This window comes from Lates calcarifer, unplaced genomic scaffold, assembly GCF_001640805.2.
Source record: "Lates calcarifer isolate ASB-BC8 unplaced genomic scaffold, TLL_Latcal_v3 _unitig_5775_quiver_708, whole genome shotgun sequence".
NCBI lineage: Eukaryota > Metazoa > Chordata > Actinopteri > Centropomidae > Lates > Lates calcarifer.
Window position 1 is genome coordinate 74,648 of NW_026117717.1, and position 13,380 is coordinate 88,027.

At 40.5% G+C, this 13,380-nt stretch overlaps 1 protein-coding gene across 1 annotated transcript in view; it reads right to left on the reverse strand.

Annotated features, from left to right (window-relative positions):
- The window catches only part of LOC108876760 (1-phosphatidylinositol 4,5-bisphosphate phosphodiesterase delta-3-A), a 35,784-nt gene that overhangs the window by 12,071 nt on the left and 10,333 nt on the right, over nt 1-13,380 (reverse strand). The window contains exons 4-9 of the mRNA XM_018666473.2: nt 10,004-10,232; nt 9,504-9,633; nt 9,075-9,300; nt 8,052-8,253; nt 4,059-4,203; nt 3,046-3,198 (exon numbers count right to left, since the gene is read on the reverse strand). Coding sequence (XP_018521989.1) covers nt 3,046-3,198; nt 4,059-4,203; nt 8,052-8,253; nt 9,075-9,300; nt 9,504-9,633; nt 10,004-10,232 — 1,085 coding nt within the window. The remainder of the gene's footprint in view (nt 1-3,045; nt 3,199-4,058; nt 4,204-8,051; nt 8,254-9,074; nt 9,301-9,503; nt 9,634-10,003; nt 10,233-13,380) is intronic.

A 13,380-nucleotide genomic window follows, 5' to 3' on the forward strand; every position in this document is an offset into this window, starting at 1 on the left:
AAGCCAGGACAGTTTAAGGTGTGCAGGTGGGTTGAAGACGACAACCGCAACCTTGATGATGCCATTGAAATGATCCTAAGCTCACCGTCTATGGTTACTTCTACCTTTCAGAATCTGTTTGGTAGGTTGAGTGATCTGGATTCCAGGTACTCACAGACCAGCTGTCTCTGGGCTTTAACACTCACAACCAAGATTTAAGTTCTCCATGTTAAGCTGGAGGAAGTTTGCCTTCAGCTAACTGAGGTGTTTATGGGTTGGAAGTCATCAGTGGATAACAAGATGAGAAGCTGTGAGTCATATCATAGTTGTGGTAACTAATGTATTTATTTACTGTTAATGAAACCAAAGGGAAGCATGTTTAAGTTAAAAGGTGGCCCAAGAAGGAGCCCTGTGGAGCCCCACACACTAATTCATGTGAATTCAAGTTTTGATTTTGCAGGTAGAATTTTACCTTGTACCACTAGAGCTACTGCTGAAGCTGACCCATCCATGACTCCCATGTCCTACAGTAGCAGTAGGACAAACACTATTACTACACTAATACTGCTGTGGCAGCCACTACAATACTTCAGTTCCTATAAATGCATTTGGCCATTAGTGAAATGACTTGTTGTCATCTTTCTAATAGTCTGGAGGGTGATCAACTACTGTGCTTGGGTTGAGTTTCCACAGAAGACAGTATTGCCATGGTGAAAACACACACATGAAAACAAACATGGATGAGTAGGGCAGAATGGTTAAGGCTGGCTGGCCCATACGTAGATCCTATGCAAAAAGCCATTTTGGCTATTCCAGGAGGCTGCTTTATGTTTACTTTAAATTCATGTTAATTTGGAAACTGTGGGAGGCTCACACAGCTTGCCCCAGCATACATTATTTTAAGTGAGTCCTTGTCTCTGAATTTCAATGATGAGGTGGCAAGAACAAGTTAGTAGTAGTGTAGTGTATATGTTCAACAGCTATGTGATGTGCAAAGAGTGAAGTGCCTCTAAAGAGAGAATACTGCAATAAGCTAATGATCTTAAAGAAATATTGTGTTGAAATGGTATTATCATTATTTAGTGTATGATTCAAAGAAAACATGTGATATGTCACCGTGTGAGAGTAGATGTTAGTGTTCACTGCATACAATGCATACTTTGTGTAATCCATATTAAAATGTGAAAAAAATACATAATTTTTAAAAAATGATACAAGGAAGAGTTAAGAAATAATGGTGTAAAAATCAAACCTTTGTTTTTTAAAAATACAATCAGGACAGGTCAGAACATAATGGTGTAAAGCAGAGAGTGAACAGGTCAAATGAGGACAGGGCCTGCCCTGACATGACCCCGTAAGCTGAAGTTAGCAAGAAGAAAAGCCCAGGTGCTTTCCAGGAGATAGTGGAATTTGGCGATAAGTTAATAGTGTATTTTAATGAGGGGACCAAGGATGGACATTTAGACAAACCAATGTTTTAATGGTGTATATTTAACAAACCAATAAAATGACCTAAGAGGCATGAAAAGTCACAGCCAAAACTGTATAAAAAGAGGGACAAGATTCAGTACAATTTGGAACTCTTCAGGTGTATCATGTATGCACTGTGAACTGTTCTCGGGTTTCTTTGTCGAAAAATAAACTCTGCTGCCTTGAAAACTGCTCTCCTGATAATCTTTGAACACCTGAATCTGGCTGAAGATTTCTGATTGTGGCCCAGTGGTTTGGGACTCCAGATCCAATCCATGTCAGTAGTAACCCTAACCCTGGCCCCTACCAAGCACTGTACTTAAGCAGTAGTATCCCTAATACAAGCCCTACCAGGTACTGTGTTTAGGCAGTACTAACCCTAACACCAAGCACAGGGTTTATGTGATAATGTAATAACCCGAATCCTCATGGGATTAACCTAACCCTTACACTTGAGTGCTGGGCTTCACCATTAACAACCTTAACCCTGCCCGAACCATGCCATTTCTGTATATTACTGTTTCTTATCTGTGCACTGCTGGACCACATGATGACTTTCTACCTGCACCCACACCTGCCTGTTACCTAACTGTTCTTAGTCTACAGTAATGTGACAGTTTTATCTATCTATCTCAGTACATTTCAGAGAGAAACCATTATTAGAGACAAAACAACTCAAGATATATAAAGTAAGCTATAACATTTGATATGGTTTACTTTACCACACTTTATCACTTTAAACTTAATTAAAAGTGAATATTTTTTCTGCTACTACTGCACCTAATGCTATATTTATTATGACTGCTAACAACATAATAAATGGTTGTTTGTCTCTATATGTCAGCTCTGTGACAGACTGGTAATCAGTCCAGGGTGTAACCCCCCTCTCGCCCAGTGTCAGCTGGGATTGGCGCCAGACCCCCGCGACACTTAAGGATAAGCAATATAGATAATGAACAGATGGATGGATGGAACATCATTAAAAGCATACGACAGTGGTTCAGTAAGAATATAGCAAACCAGTGGAGTGGAGTTTGATTACTGGAGCACAGATCATGAGAGCATGCATCAACCGTCACACATGTGTTATTATGTAAATGTCTGTATGTGCAAATTTATAATAAATGGGACACAGAAAAGCAGATGGCCCCAGATATTGTGTGCTTTACACATAATGCTAACAAAGCAGTGGCCAAGGAGGTCGGAGAAATTGTTTACAAATGTCTCACATACATGACAGAAAAATAAGTCCTGCATTCCAGTGAACGAGAACTTTTAGATTGTAAGTGCGTCAGAGTGAAATCCTTGCTAAGGAAGAGCTGGTTATTGGGTATTTTTAATCCTGTCCACATTCCATAGATAAGTACCAAGCAAAAATCTATCAAATAAATAAATAATTTGATAATGTCAGTGTTTTAGTCCTCAGGCAACTGAAAAAATGTTCCAAGTAAGTTCCACATAAAAAATACACACGGGTGACAAATTAATGGATAAACCTGAGAAATGAGTGGAGAAACAGAGGTCACTGAATGGTTTGATAAGGATGAAAATGATGTGAATCAACTCTGATCTGGGTATGGAACAGTGTCTCCTTACCTCTGGAGAAGGCAGGCTGTGAGAATCTACACCATGGAGGGGTTTGGTTAACAGTTTGTCACCCAGGATAGATCGCAGGTGCTGAGCCATTACAGTCTGCTGCTCCACAGAGCAGTGGTTCTCCAGGGACAGGATCAGGGGGTAAGGAGATGCCTGGGAGAAGACAAAGGTAGAAAGGGAGAAAAGGATTTTCTCCATGGAGCAGAGAAAACAAAGGGAACCATCTTTTGCAACCTCAGCAAAATTGACATGTAAATATCTCTCTTAATGTTTACAGTAGCAAGAAAAAGTGAGTGAAGTAAGTGACTTTAAACCAGTTGCAATGACATCACACATCATGAAGGCACATCGTGAGGTTGGTTCTGGTCCACCTTGGACCACAGGTGAAATCTATCCTAGTCCCTCTTCAGTTTCCTTACCAGCCAAATCTGGATGTGCTGTTATCTACCTGTTTTGGCATGCTCACTCCCACCTGGATGGTAGTGGTCACACTGTGAGCATCTTTTTTTCCAGTGCTTTCAGTACCATTCAGCCACTTCTAGGGTGTCTATCTAACAGGTTGGTGACCTCCCTGTCTGATGCGGTAGTCAGTAACACAGGAACACCACAGAGGACAGTCCTGTCTCCACGTCTGTTCAATCTGTACACCTCAGATTTCCAGTATAGCTCTGAATCATGCCACCTGCAGAAGTTCTCTGATGACTCTGCAGTGGTGGGAGTTGGTCAGGACCTGGAGTACAGGGAAATGGTGACTAATTCAGTGGAGTGGTGCAGCAGGAACCATCTGCTCCTAGATGAGGGCAAGACCAAGGAGATGGTCCTTGAATCTAGGAAGTAGATAGAACTGTGACTGAACCCATTATCATGATGGGTGAAGGGGTAGGAGCTGTGGAGCACTATGGCTACTTGGGTGTTGAGGAACAGAAAACTGGAGGACCAACACTGACGCTCTGTACATGGAAGGGGTGATCAGACTCTACAAGTCAAATGAATGATTTTATTCATATACTCACTTTAAAAGCATATTCACTGATAATCTCAATGACTTCAACAAATGGTACTTTGGAGGTGAGTGTGTGTCCATGGTAGATGACTGGCTCTCCTTTATCTCCATCCCAACAGTCCAGCTCCACACAGCGACAACCACGATTCAGAGCTCTAAGAAAAAAAAAACATCATCATTAAGATTTTCTAAAACAGAGAAGATTCTAAGAGTGAAGGTGTAATTTCAGAGCTTCTGGTCATTTGTGTCTTTTATCTTTCTTTTTTGATCTAATTTCTGACTTGTTTTTCTGAAGTTTGTGCACACTGTTTCACATACACAAAACAAAACGTTTAACCATTGAACAGGGAAAAACAAAACATTTTCCTCTTCCTGAGGTTTCTTCCATTTTCCCATTAAAGTTTTTTGGGGGGAGTTTTTATTGCACCAATTTGAGGGTTTAAGGAGTGTGTTATAATGTAGATGGTTAAATCCCTCAAGGCAAATTTGTGATACTGGGCCATATAAATAAAATTTGACTTGACATGACCATATTACACAATGCCAGTAAGCAGTTGCAGCGCAACCACTTTAATCACTGATGCAATGTTACCAGCCAGAGACAACATTCTTTTAGTAAACTGACTGCGTCTATATAGCACTTTTCTAGTCTTACAATGACCACTCAAAGCTCTTTACACTACAGGTCACATTCATTCACGCTATATATTCCTGAGGGTTCACAGACACACACTGAAGCTACACAGGGGCAGTTCAGTATCTTGCCCAAGGCAATATGCACAATGGAGGAGCAAGGCATTTAACCATCAACTTTCTGATAAGTGGATGACTTCTTCTGCCTAAAAACTTGACTCAAACTTTTGACCTGAAATTTCTGAGCAAACACACCACAGTCTGGTCAATTTAGCTTTAACATGAACACTGAGGCACTCATTCAATAGTGAGGGAGATTAACCAAGTATTTCTTTGTTTTAGGCCAATTCATGTAAAATAAATGTGCCAGGCTGACACTAACTCTGCCTTGTGGCCTCTGTTGCTTGTAATCAGTTGGCAGACTGTAGTACCTGCTGATGCCAGATTAAACCATTTTAATCCACAGGCAGATGCTCACATTGCTTGCCTATGGTCACTGAGAAAAAGTGATAACCCCTTAAAAAGGTATAGTCAGATAAAAGTGTCAAACTACCTTAAAGGCACCAGAATACAGGAAAGAACATCTACTCTGTTAAAAATGTTCTGGTGGAGGACTAATGGGCCTACCCACATTTCCAATGCTTCCTCTGCCTATATACATCCACATAGTCCCTGCTCCAGTTTCACCATGCGTTCCTCCACATGGGCAACCTGCTTCTGATGCAATACAGCACAGTTATATAACACAATAATATAACACTATACACAGTAGAATAGAATTATCAGTACAGTCATGGCTCAAAACAACAGTATGGGTGTTACTACTAACTCTAAGAAGGAATCACATTATCTTTACTAATTAACCTTCATTATGAGGCAGGTTACTCCTCCAATCAGTTTTTTAAAATATTTTTTTCTTTCTTAAGATAAGTTCTCTTACACTGCCAATAGAGTGAAAAGAGGCAGAATCAGGTGTCATCATGTGTGTTATATTTTGAGTGGAGTATCCCTTTGTAATACCATCACTGTAGAAAACAAAGAAAATACTGTGATATAATAGGTCATACAGTCCACCCTCACTGGGCACCTGTGCCTGCACCCAGAGATTCTCCCCATGAAAATCACAAACAGAGGAAAAGCTTAATGGAATTGCGCTGCTGGCAACATGGAGGAGGGCTCTTGTTGCACACTGTTGGTTTGTTACTGTCTGTCTGTCTGTTGCTTAATGTTCTTTGCAATAGTAAACAAAAATCCTCATCCAGTTTAAGATTAGAGTCATAACATTATAAAAAGTGATGGTGACAAGGAGGAACAAGGAACAAATAACAAACAGCTTTGGTGACTTAAATGATTTCAGAAGATATGCAGCAACAGCTCTGAAAAAGAACTTGATGGAAGCCAAGCAAGTAGCAATGACAACTGATACCTGGACAGCTCTCACGTTGGATTTTTTTGGTCACTGTCACGGTTACATCGACAGTGACTGGAACATTTCTGGTTCTGTGCTTCAGACTCGCAGCACAGATGAGACAGACTGCTGAGGACTAGTCTGAGGTGCGTTGTTGATGAGTGGGGCTTGGGAGGTAAAGTTAGTGCATCTGTACACTACACTGCAAAAAACGTGACCTGACATGACAATATATTATTATTTTGGTTTTAGTGGAGGGCACATGACTAATCAACTTAAATTGGCTTGATTAATTGACTTCAAAAAGTAATTAAAATGCCCATCCCTAGCCTGTAGCCCTAACCACCCCCACAATACATTTTTGAGGAGGCACGGTCATTATCATCATTCACTTGTCCCTCTCAGTTAAATGTATTAATGAACAGAACAGAAGAAGCCTCTTGAATGAGAGGTTGATGAGATGTCTTTAAGTAGCTACAGTTATGTCCAGCTGCCCTCATTGTGTATGCTTTGGAGATGTCTATAATCTCGGTGTCATTTTTAACAAAGTGAATGGGTTTTGCTGAAAAGGCTATGTCTGCTTATTTCATTTTCTGAATGTGTATTATGATGATGGTTTTATGCTGTAATTTCCTTAATCAGACAAAACAATCAGTTTTCTCCCAGGAGAGACGATGAAAGCAACCAGGAACCCCTGAGCCTTGGATCAATGATACAACTCAACAATGCTGGAGAATGAGATTGACTTTCTGCTGAAAAATACACACACAACTCTCACTGTGGTAAAACAAGGACTGTGTGGTTCCTACTATTCTTATCCTATCCTATAAGAGAAACCAAGTGACATTGCCATAAGCCTTCTTCATGTCCATAAAAAACATTTAGACTTGATGGGCAAACTCCTGTGAACCCTCAAGTATCTTTTTAAACACTGTGAAGAATCTGCATTGCTCCTCCTGAATCTGTGGTTTGACCAGAGTCTCCAACACCCTGGCTTAAGCTTTCCCAGGGAAGCTGAGCAGTCTGATAACCCTATATATGAAGCACAGCCACCAGTCTTTTTTTTTTTAAAAGATGGGAAACACCACTGTCTGTTACTCCACAGGTACTGTTTCCAAGCTCCACAATCAATGAAAAGCCTAGCACTTCAGCATCCCTAAGGGCCTTGCAGGGCTTTTTAACTCTCAATGATCTCTGCCAGGAAAGGTCTCTTAAATGGAAGCTATGTGCTTTTTGTTTGTTGTTTTCTCGTGTTTTCAAGATTACAAGTATCTCTCCTATACTGCTCTCTAGCTTTTGCTAACTGTTGTTTCCTGTGACATTCCTGTTGCTCTGCTCACCTCAGCCTACAACCACTCACCTTCCTGTTGCCTTCAGCAGTCGGACTCCATCATTCCTCCTCATCCTCACCTGCCTGTCCCCAACCACCTCCAGCACCACCCTCATTCCCTCACCATTCCAATTGCATCTTTAACTTCTCAACCTGAGTTTGCCTGGGTTTGGGTCTGGTCACAAATATTTAATTGATATTTACAAAGAGAGATCCAACAGTTCCAACCACAAGCAAGCACTAGGCAACAGTGGAAAGGAAAAAGTGTCTTCTTTTAATAGATGTGTACATTATGTATATGTGTTATTTTGTTGTACTGCACTTGTCAGTGATGCTAAAAATAATAATGAGGTGAAGCAAAAACAAAAGCAAATGAAATGAGGTATTTCTCAGCCACATTTGGAAAAGACACGAATAGGAGACTTTTGTTGAACCATTAAGATGGACCTTAGAGATGCAAAAGAAACCCTGTAATGGCATGCACTTTTTATTTTATTACTTTTAGCTGCTGATTATTTGGCTTTACCTAACCTTGCAAGGTACACAGCACAGTACAGTAGATTGGTGCATTCATTCAGAAAATTTGACAAAGTGTGAAAGTACAGTATGTGTGGTGTCATGGTCATTCTTACCGGATGTATGGCTCTGTACTGCTGTCCCCTGTCACCTGATCCTTAGTGAGGTATGTGTTGTGGGAAGAAGAGATGAAGTAGTGAGCCAGTGGGTGATTCATGTCTTGGTAAACCCGTGTATGTTCCGGGTTAAAGACACAGTTCTCCTTGGACAGCATGTACATAGTGAAGCCATTAGGGGTCATGAACTGGTTCCTCAGGGCTGTACTGGGCAAAAGGCACAAACACAAGTGGAACACAAGACTGGTTGTAAATGTCATACTGCAGTTTATACAATACAACAAACCAAGACTGTTAAGGGATCATTGATATGTTAAGTTATCAAAAATAATTAGATACAGCAGTTTCTTAATATGTCTGGATATATTAAAATATCTGGCTGTGATTTTTGATTAAAATTTGATGACTGGACACTAGCAGCAGATTTCTAGATTAGGTCTTAGATCCCATTGAAAATAAAACCTTTTCTTTTTTCTTTTTCTATTTTCTGTCTTGAAGCCATCTTACATGCTTTTATCTCTTCACGTCTTGACTGTTGACTCTCTTTTTATGTAGTCAGTCAGAACTGTCTTGCCTACAATTAGTCCAAAATGCAGTAGCAAGTCTCTTCACTGGTACCTGAAAGGATCCCAAATTTCCCAGGTAAATGCGTCCCTCAATGGTTACAGTGAAGTGAAATACAGAATTGATTTCAAGATTCTCTTCATTGTTTGCACTACATAGACTGGATCTGCTTAGTCCCTGTGTCCAAACCCCCCACATCCCGTGATCACCTACTCCATACCTTCCAACACATTCAGAATGCATGGAAAAAATTGCCTTAATTTAGCAGCCAATTCAACATGAACTCTTTTACGTTTATTTTGCTTTTACCAGCTCCTGAGAAAAATATCAGATTTTTATCTTCTGCTTTTTTATTTCATACTGGCTGAGTTTGTCTCCTGATGATTTTATCAGAGCTGTTCAGCTGAACACACACCATGTAAATGTTACTTTGCAATCTATTGTTACTAAGCAGCATACCCCACTCATTAAGTTCATATGTGAGAATGAGGCTTTGGGCATGGATGAGTGAAGCATCCTCCCCCTGGTCCTTCAAGAAATCCCTCAGGTCCACAGTGGAAAGTACACAGCCATTTGCAGAGTAGCGGATGAACACAGCATCCAGTTCCGGTCTCCGTAATAACTCCCTGCAGAAAACTTCAATCTCCCCGTGGTCCAGACGACCATCAGCTGACCGGTCACATTTCTATGAGAGAAACACAGATGGTCAATCTGTGAGCAACAGATGATCAACTTAAAAACTTGCTTTAATTTGTCATACCCAAAGCAATTCATAGCTACTGGTGGTCTGTCATTAGTAAAATGAGTACTAGGTTTCAGTATCACAGGTTTAAATGTTTGATTAAACTCTACATCAGGGATATTAAATATGTGTGTGCGTCGTTATACCTGGAAGAGGCTGTGGGCATACTGGTCACTCAGGTCAACATTGATCATCTGCAGCAGTGTCTGGACTTCTTCATAGCTCATCTTGTCATCGTGGTTTTGGTCAGCCCGACTCAGGTAAGCATGAATCCAGGTGACACACAAACACAGTCAAGGAAGCAGCAAGATGACATGATGCAATGTGTTATATTTTGACGAACATTCAGGACTGAAACACAGAATTAATATGTCCTCACTGATGAAATACTGTGTGTTGGGATTCAGGGTTTTTTGGAGACTGACAAAAGTACCTACACTTGGCTTTCAGTGGTTACTTGTTACACTGTTGGCAGTCTGGTTTGGGACTCTGAAGAATCCTTGTGATGGGCTAAATGGCCTCCAGCAAAAATTCTTTGGATTCTTTAATTCTTCCAAATGTATATGAAAATATCCTGGGGTTTTAATTTTGGCTCTGTTATCCTCTATAGTGTTGGCTAATTGTAAATGAACAACATTGAGGATATTGGTCCAGTTTTTCCTTCTGAGTCATATTCTCCACTCTCTCTTTCAGTGTTCGGATGCCGCGGGCCCAGTGTTGAGCCTCCTCCTGGCTCTGGCAGAGGAGATCCAGGCTCTTTCGGGGCCCTTTGAAGACCACTGTCAAACACCGGCCCTCAGGTACAGAGCCAACCAACTGCCTCAATGTCTCCGACTGGCAACCCTCCCGAATGCACTCCACGTCCATGATGGAGACTGAGAATGTGCAAGGAAACAGTAAGAGAAAAATGAAGTGAGAAGAAGAATAAAGAACAAATAAGTTAAGAACAAGTGCTGCCCAATTAATTATCTATCCTCTTCTTAAGTGTGATGTTCAGAGGTGCTTAAGTGTTTTTGTTGTTTCAGAAGTTTATTACTTTTATTGGAACACAAATATGCACAACAGTTTTTTTGAGGTCTTAAATCATATTGTTACTGTAACCTAGAGTGAACCAGCATCAGTGAATCACATCTGTTATCATTGTTACAATAATAAAGCTTATGAAGCACTCATACTGTATTTGGTGAACTACTCAACAACTGTAATGGAAATTCTCATACGATTCGTGATAATTGTGATTTATTGATAATTGTGATCATTTGTGTTGTATTTCAATTGTGCCTTATGAAATATCATATGCTCAGTTCTTTTCCAGTCTGTTCTACATGTCAGCAGAAGTGGACGGATAGTGGAGACCCCAGATCTGTGAACAAACAATCAGATCATGGGGCCTCACTCTCTGTGCACCAACAAGCCTAACCTGGCAGGGCTTCTAGCTCCATCAAGGACAGGAGTTGATATAAGGCTGCATAGCTGTGTAATCTCCTGAGGGTGCTGAGGCCTTTCTCTTAGAGCTGCACTGTTGTGTAGTCTACTGACGATGTTTCTCATTTCTTCTCCAGGCGTAACCTTGTCTGAATTGTATTTAAGATAAGATCTATTATACTCGGTACTCATGTGCATCTCTTGCTTGAGAAGTGCAGTGGGTCTGTTTGCAAACATATGAATTAAACTTACAGAAAGACAACTGTTGACTCTGTGCTTTATTCAAAAGAAGGTTGTAAGTTATTTGCATGCCACTACATGTTTATGCCATGCATTGGCATCATGCATATCACTTACAGCTTAGCCTAAACAAAATTAGCTGTGTAGTTATACCCTTTTAGAATATCTGATGCGATGCAGTTGCATGTTCAGCACTGCAGATGTTCACTGAGTAGATCATTCTAGTCACCACAGCTCCAGGTTGGACACTGCTTTTATGAGAAAATAATGTTATAGTCTCTGCCACCTTTATTTCTTAAAACTATCACATGTTGCGAAGCTACAGCAAACACTGCCAGTAGCCTGCTATCAATACAATGTACTCTGAATAATGTATAAATGAGATCCTAAAACCTAGACATCCTAGACCCTTGTAAATGAATAGTTCTGACTATGCTGGGAACCATAGGAGTTGACCAACCGGTCAAGTTGTAGTTAACACCAGTGGGATGCCTGGGTGTGGCTGACAAGCTTCTACTTTACTGTATTCACATGTTACGTCAAGTTAAATTGACTGAAGAGTTTTCAGCAACAGGTATGGATCAGAATATAGCGCACAGAGGATCCAGATATAAACAAGCACATCAGGATAATCTGTTAGTGTGTGAGAGCAAATGTTACAAGTTACAAGTTCTGTACATGGAGAGGATAATCATGAAAGCAAAAGTGCAATACATACACACACACACAAACCTGTGCACACAAATACACACTGTGCCACATCACAAGTAAATCTAGTCTTGTGGCAATTACAGGCCTTGTCCTGTAGTTGGGAGGCGAACATCATGGTTTAGTCATATGGTAACTATAAAGCACCAAACCACAAGCTCTAGGGCCAACTCCCACCGCCATGTAATGTCCTGTAATTTCTCTGTTTGAACCACAGCTGGACGGCCTGCCATCCTAGGCTGAAAATAGAAGAGCTCTGTAATCAAGGTTCCATGTGTGACCCTCATATAGCAGAGGAGACAGAGACAGTAGTCTGTGTCTATACTGAGCACTAAGTAGCATTTTAAGTTAACAAAAATAGATACACTATATCCATGTTTTATCTTACACACCCACTGAGAACTAAGCTCTTCTGGAACCACTTCCATGGAAAAGGACAGGCCTGCTTCTTACCAGTTATCATCCAGAGATTGTTGGTAACCTTCGGGTGGGGCCCCTGAAGAAATGGTTTCAGTGGGTTTATGGAGCTAATTCTGTTTAATGTATGGAAGAGTGTCTACTCAGTTCCTATAGCACCTAAGAATTGAGACTGAGACTGTGAGTGCTGTTGTATTGCACCAGTGTGTCAGTGTTTCAGTGTCTACTCAGGAAGCATAGCGTGAGCAGCACGTCAGCAGAGTAGCAGCAGCAGCAGCTCTGGTGCTGCATGTGTGTCTACACAGGAGCCCAACACAAAGTCACTGTAGTTATGTGCATAAAATGCAAAAAAATAGATGTGAAGAGTAAAAATATGTGAGAGTAAAATGTGAGTTTCCCAGCATACAGACTGGTTGTTGTATTTGGCAGGCAAATGAACTGTGAAGTGCATTTTTAGGGTTGGTGCTCATACAATAAAGACTAAAGATATCTATCCATATCTATGTTAACTGCTGAGGCATTGTGCTGCTGTCAGTATTCTTTTACCCTTAGATTCACTTGTACCAGGTATAATTAATCTCTGCTGTCTTTCAGACTGGGTCTTTTTCTGTATTTATGTATGTTGCATAAAGAAGGTCACCATTATATGGTGAGATTATGGTGGTTAATGCCACACTCAAGTTAGTCAGTAGACCAGAGATCACTGAGTCAGTCTGTGTGTTACTGCAGAGCAAAGTGACATGGACACATGTAACAAGAACATCACTAAACCCAGTTTCCCAGAATCCAAAATGTCATTTTGTAAAACTGCTTGTTTTGTCAACCAACATAAAGATATTCAAAGACATTTGATTTACAATAACTCTAAACAGAGAACAGCAACAAATCGTCACATAAGACAACTCAACATTATTTGCTTGAAAAAGAATTGAAATGATGAACTGATTATCATTGCAGCTGTAGTTTGGATTATGACTCATTTGGTTTGGTTGGGTTAAGGAAAACTTCTAGTTTTTGCTAGAATATTGAAAATGTGCTTATGGATCAGTGGATTTCAATGAACACCACCACAGTTCATGTGCACTGTTAACATCTGGAGTGCTGTGAAATCTTGTTTTAAATCACTGCTCATGCAGTACTACTGATAGTACTACCATTAAACAAGAGGCAAGGTAACTATTAGATTTCAGTACAACTAGTCATGAGTACATAGTTAATGCAACACTGTGAGGC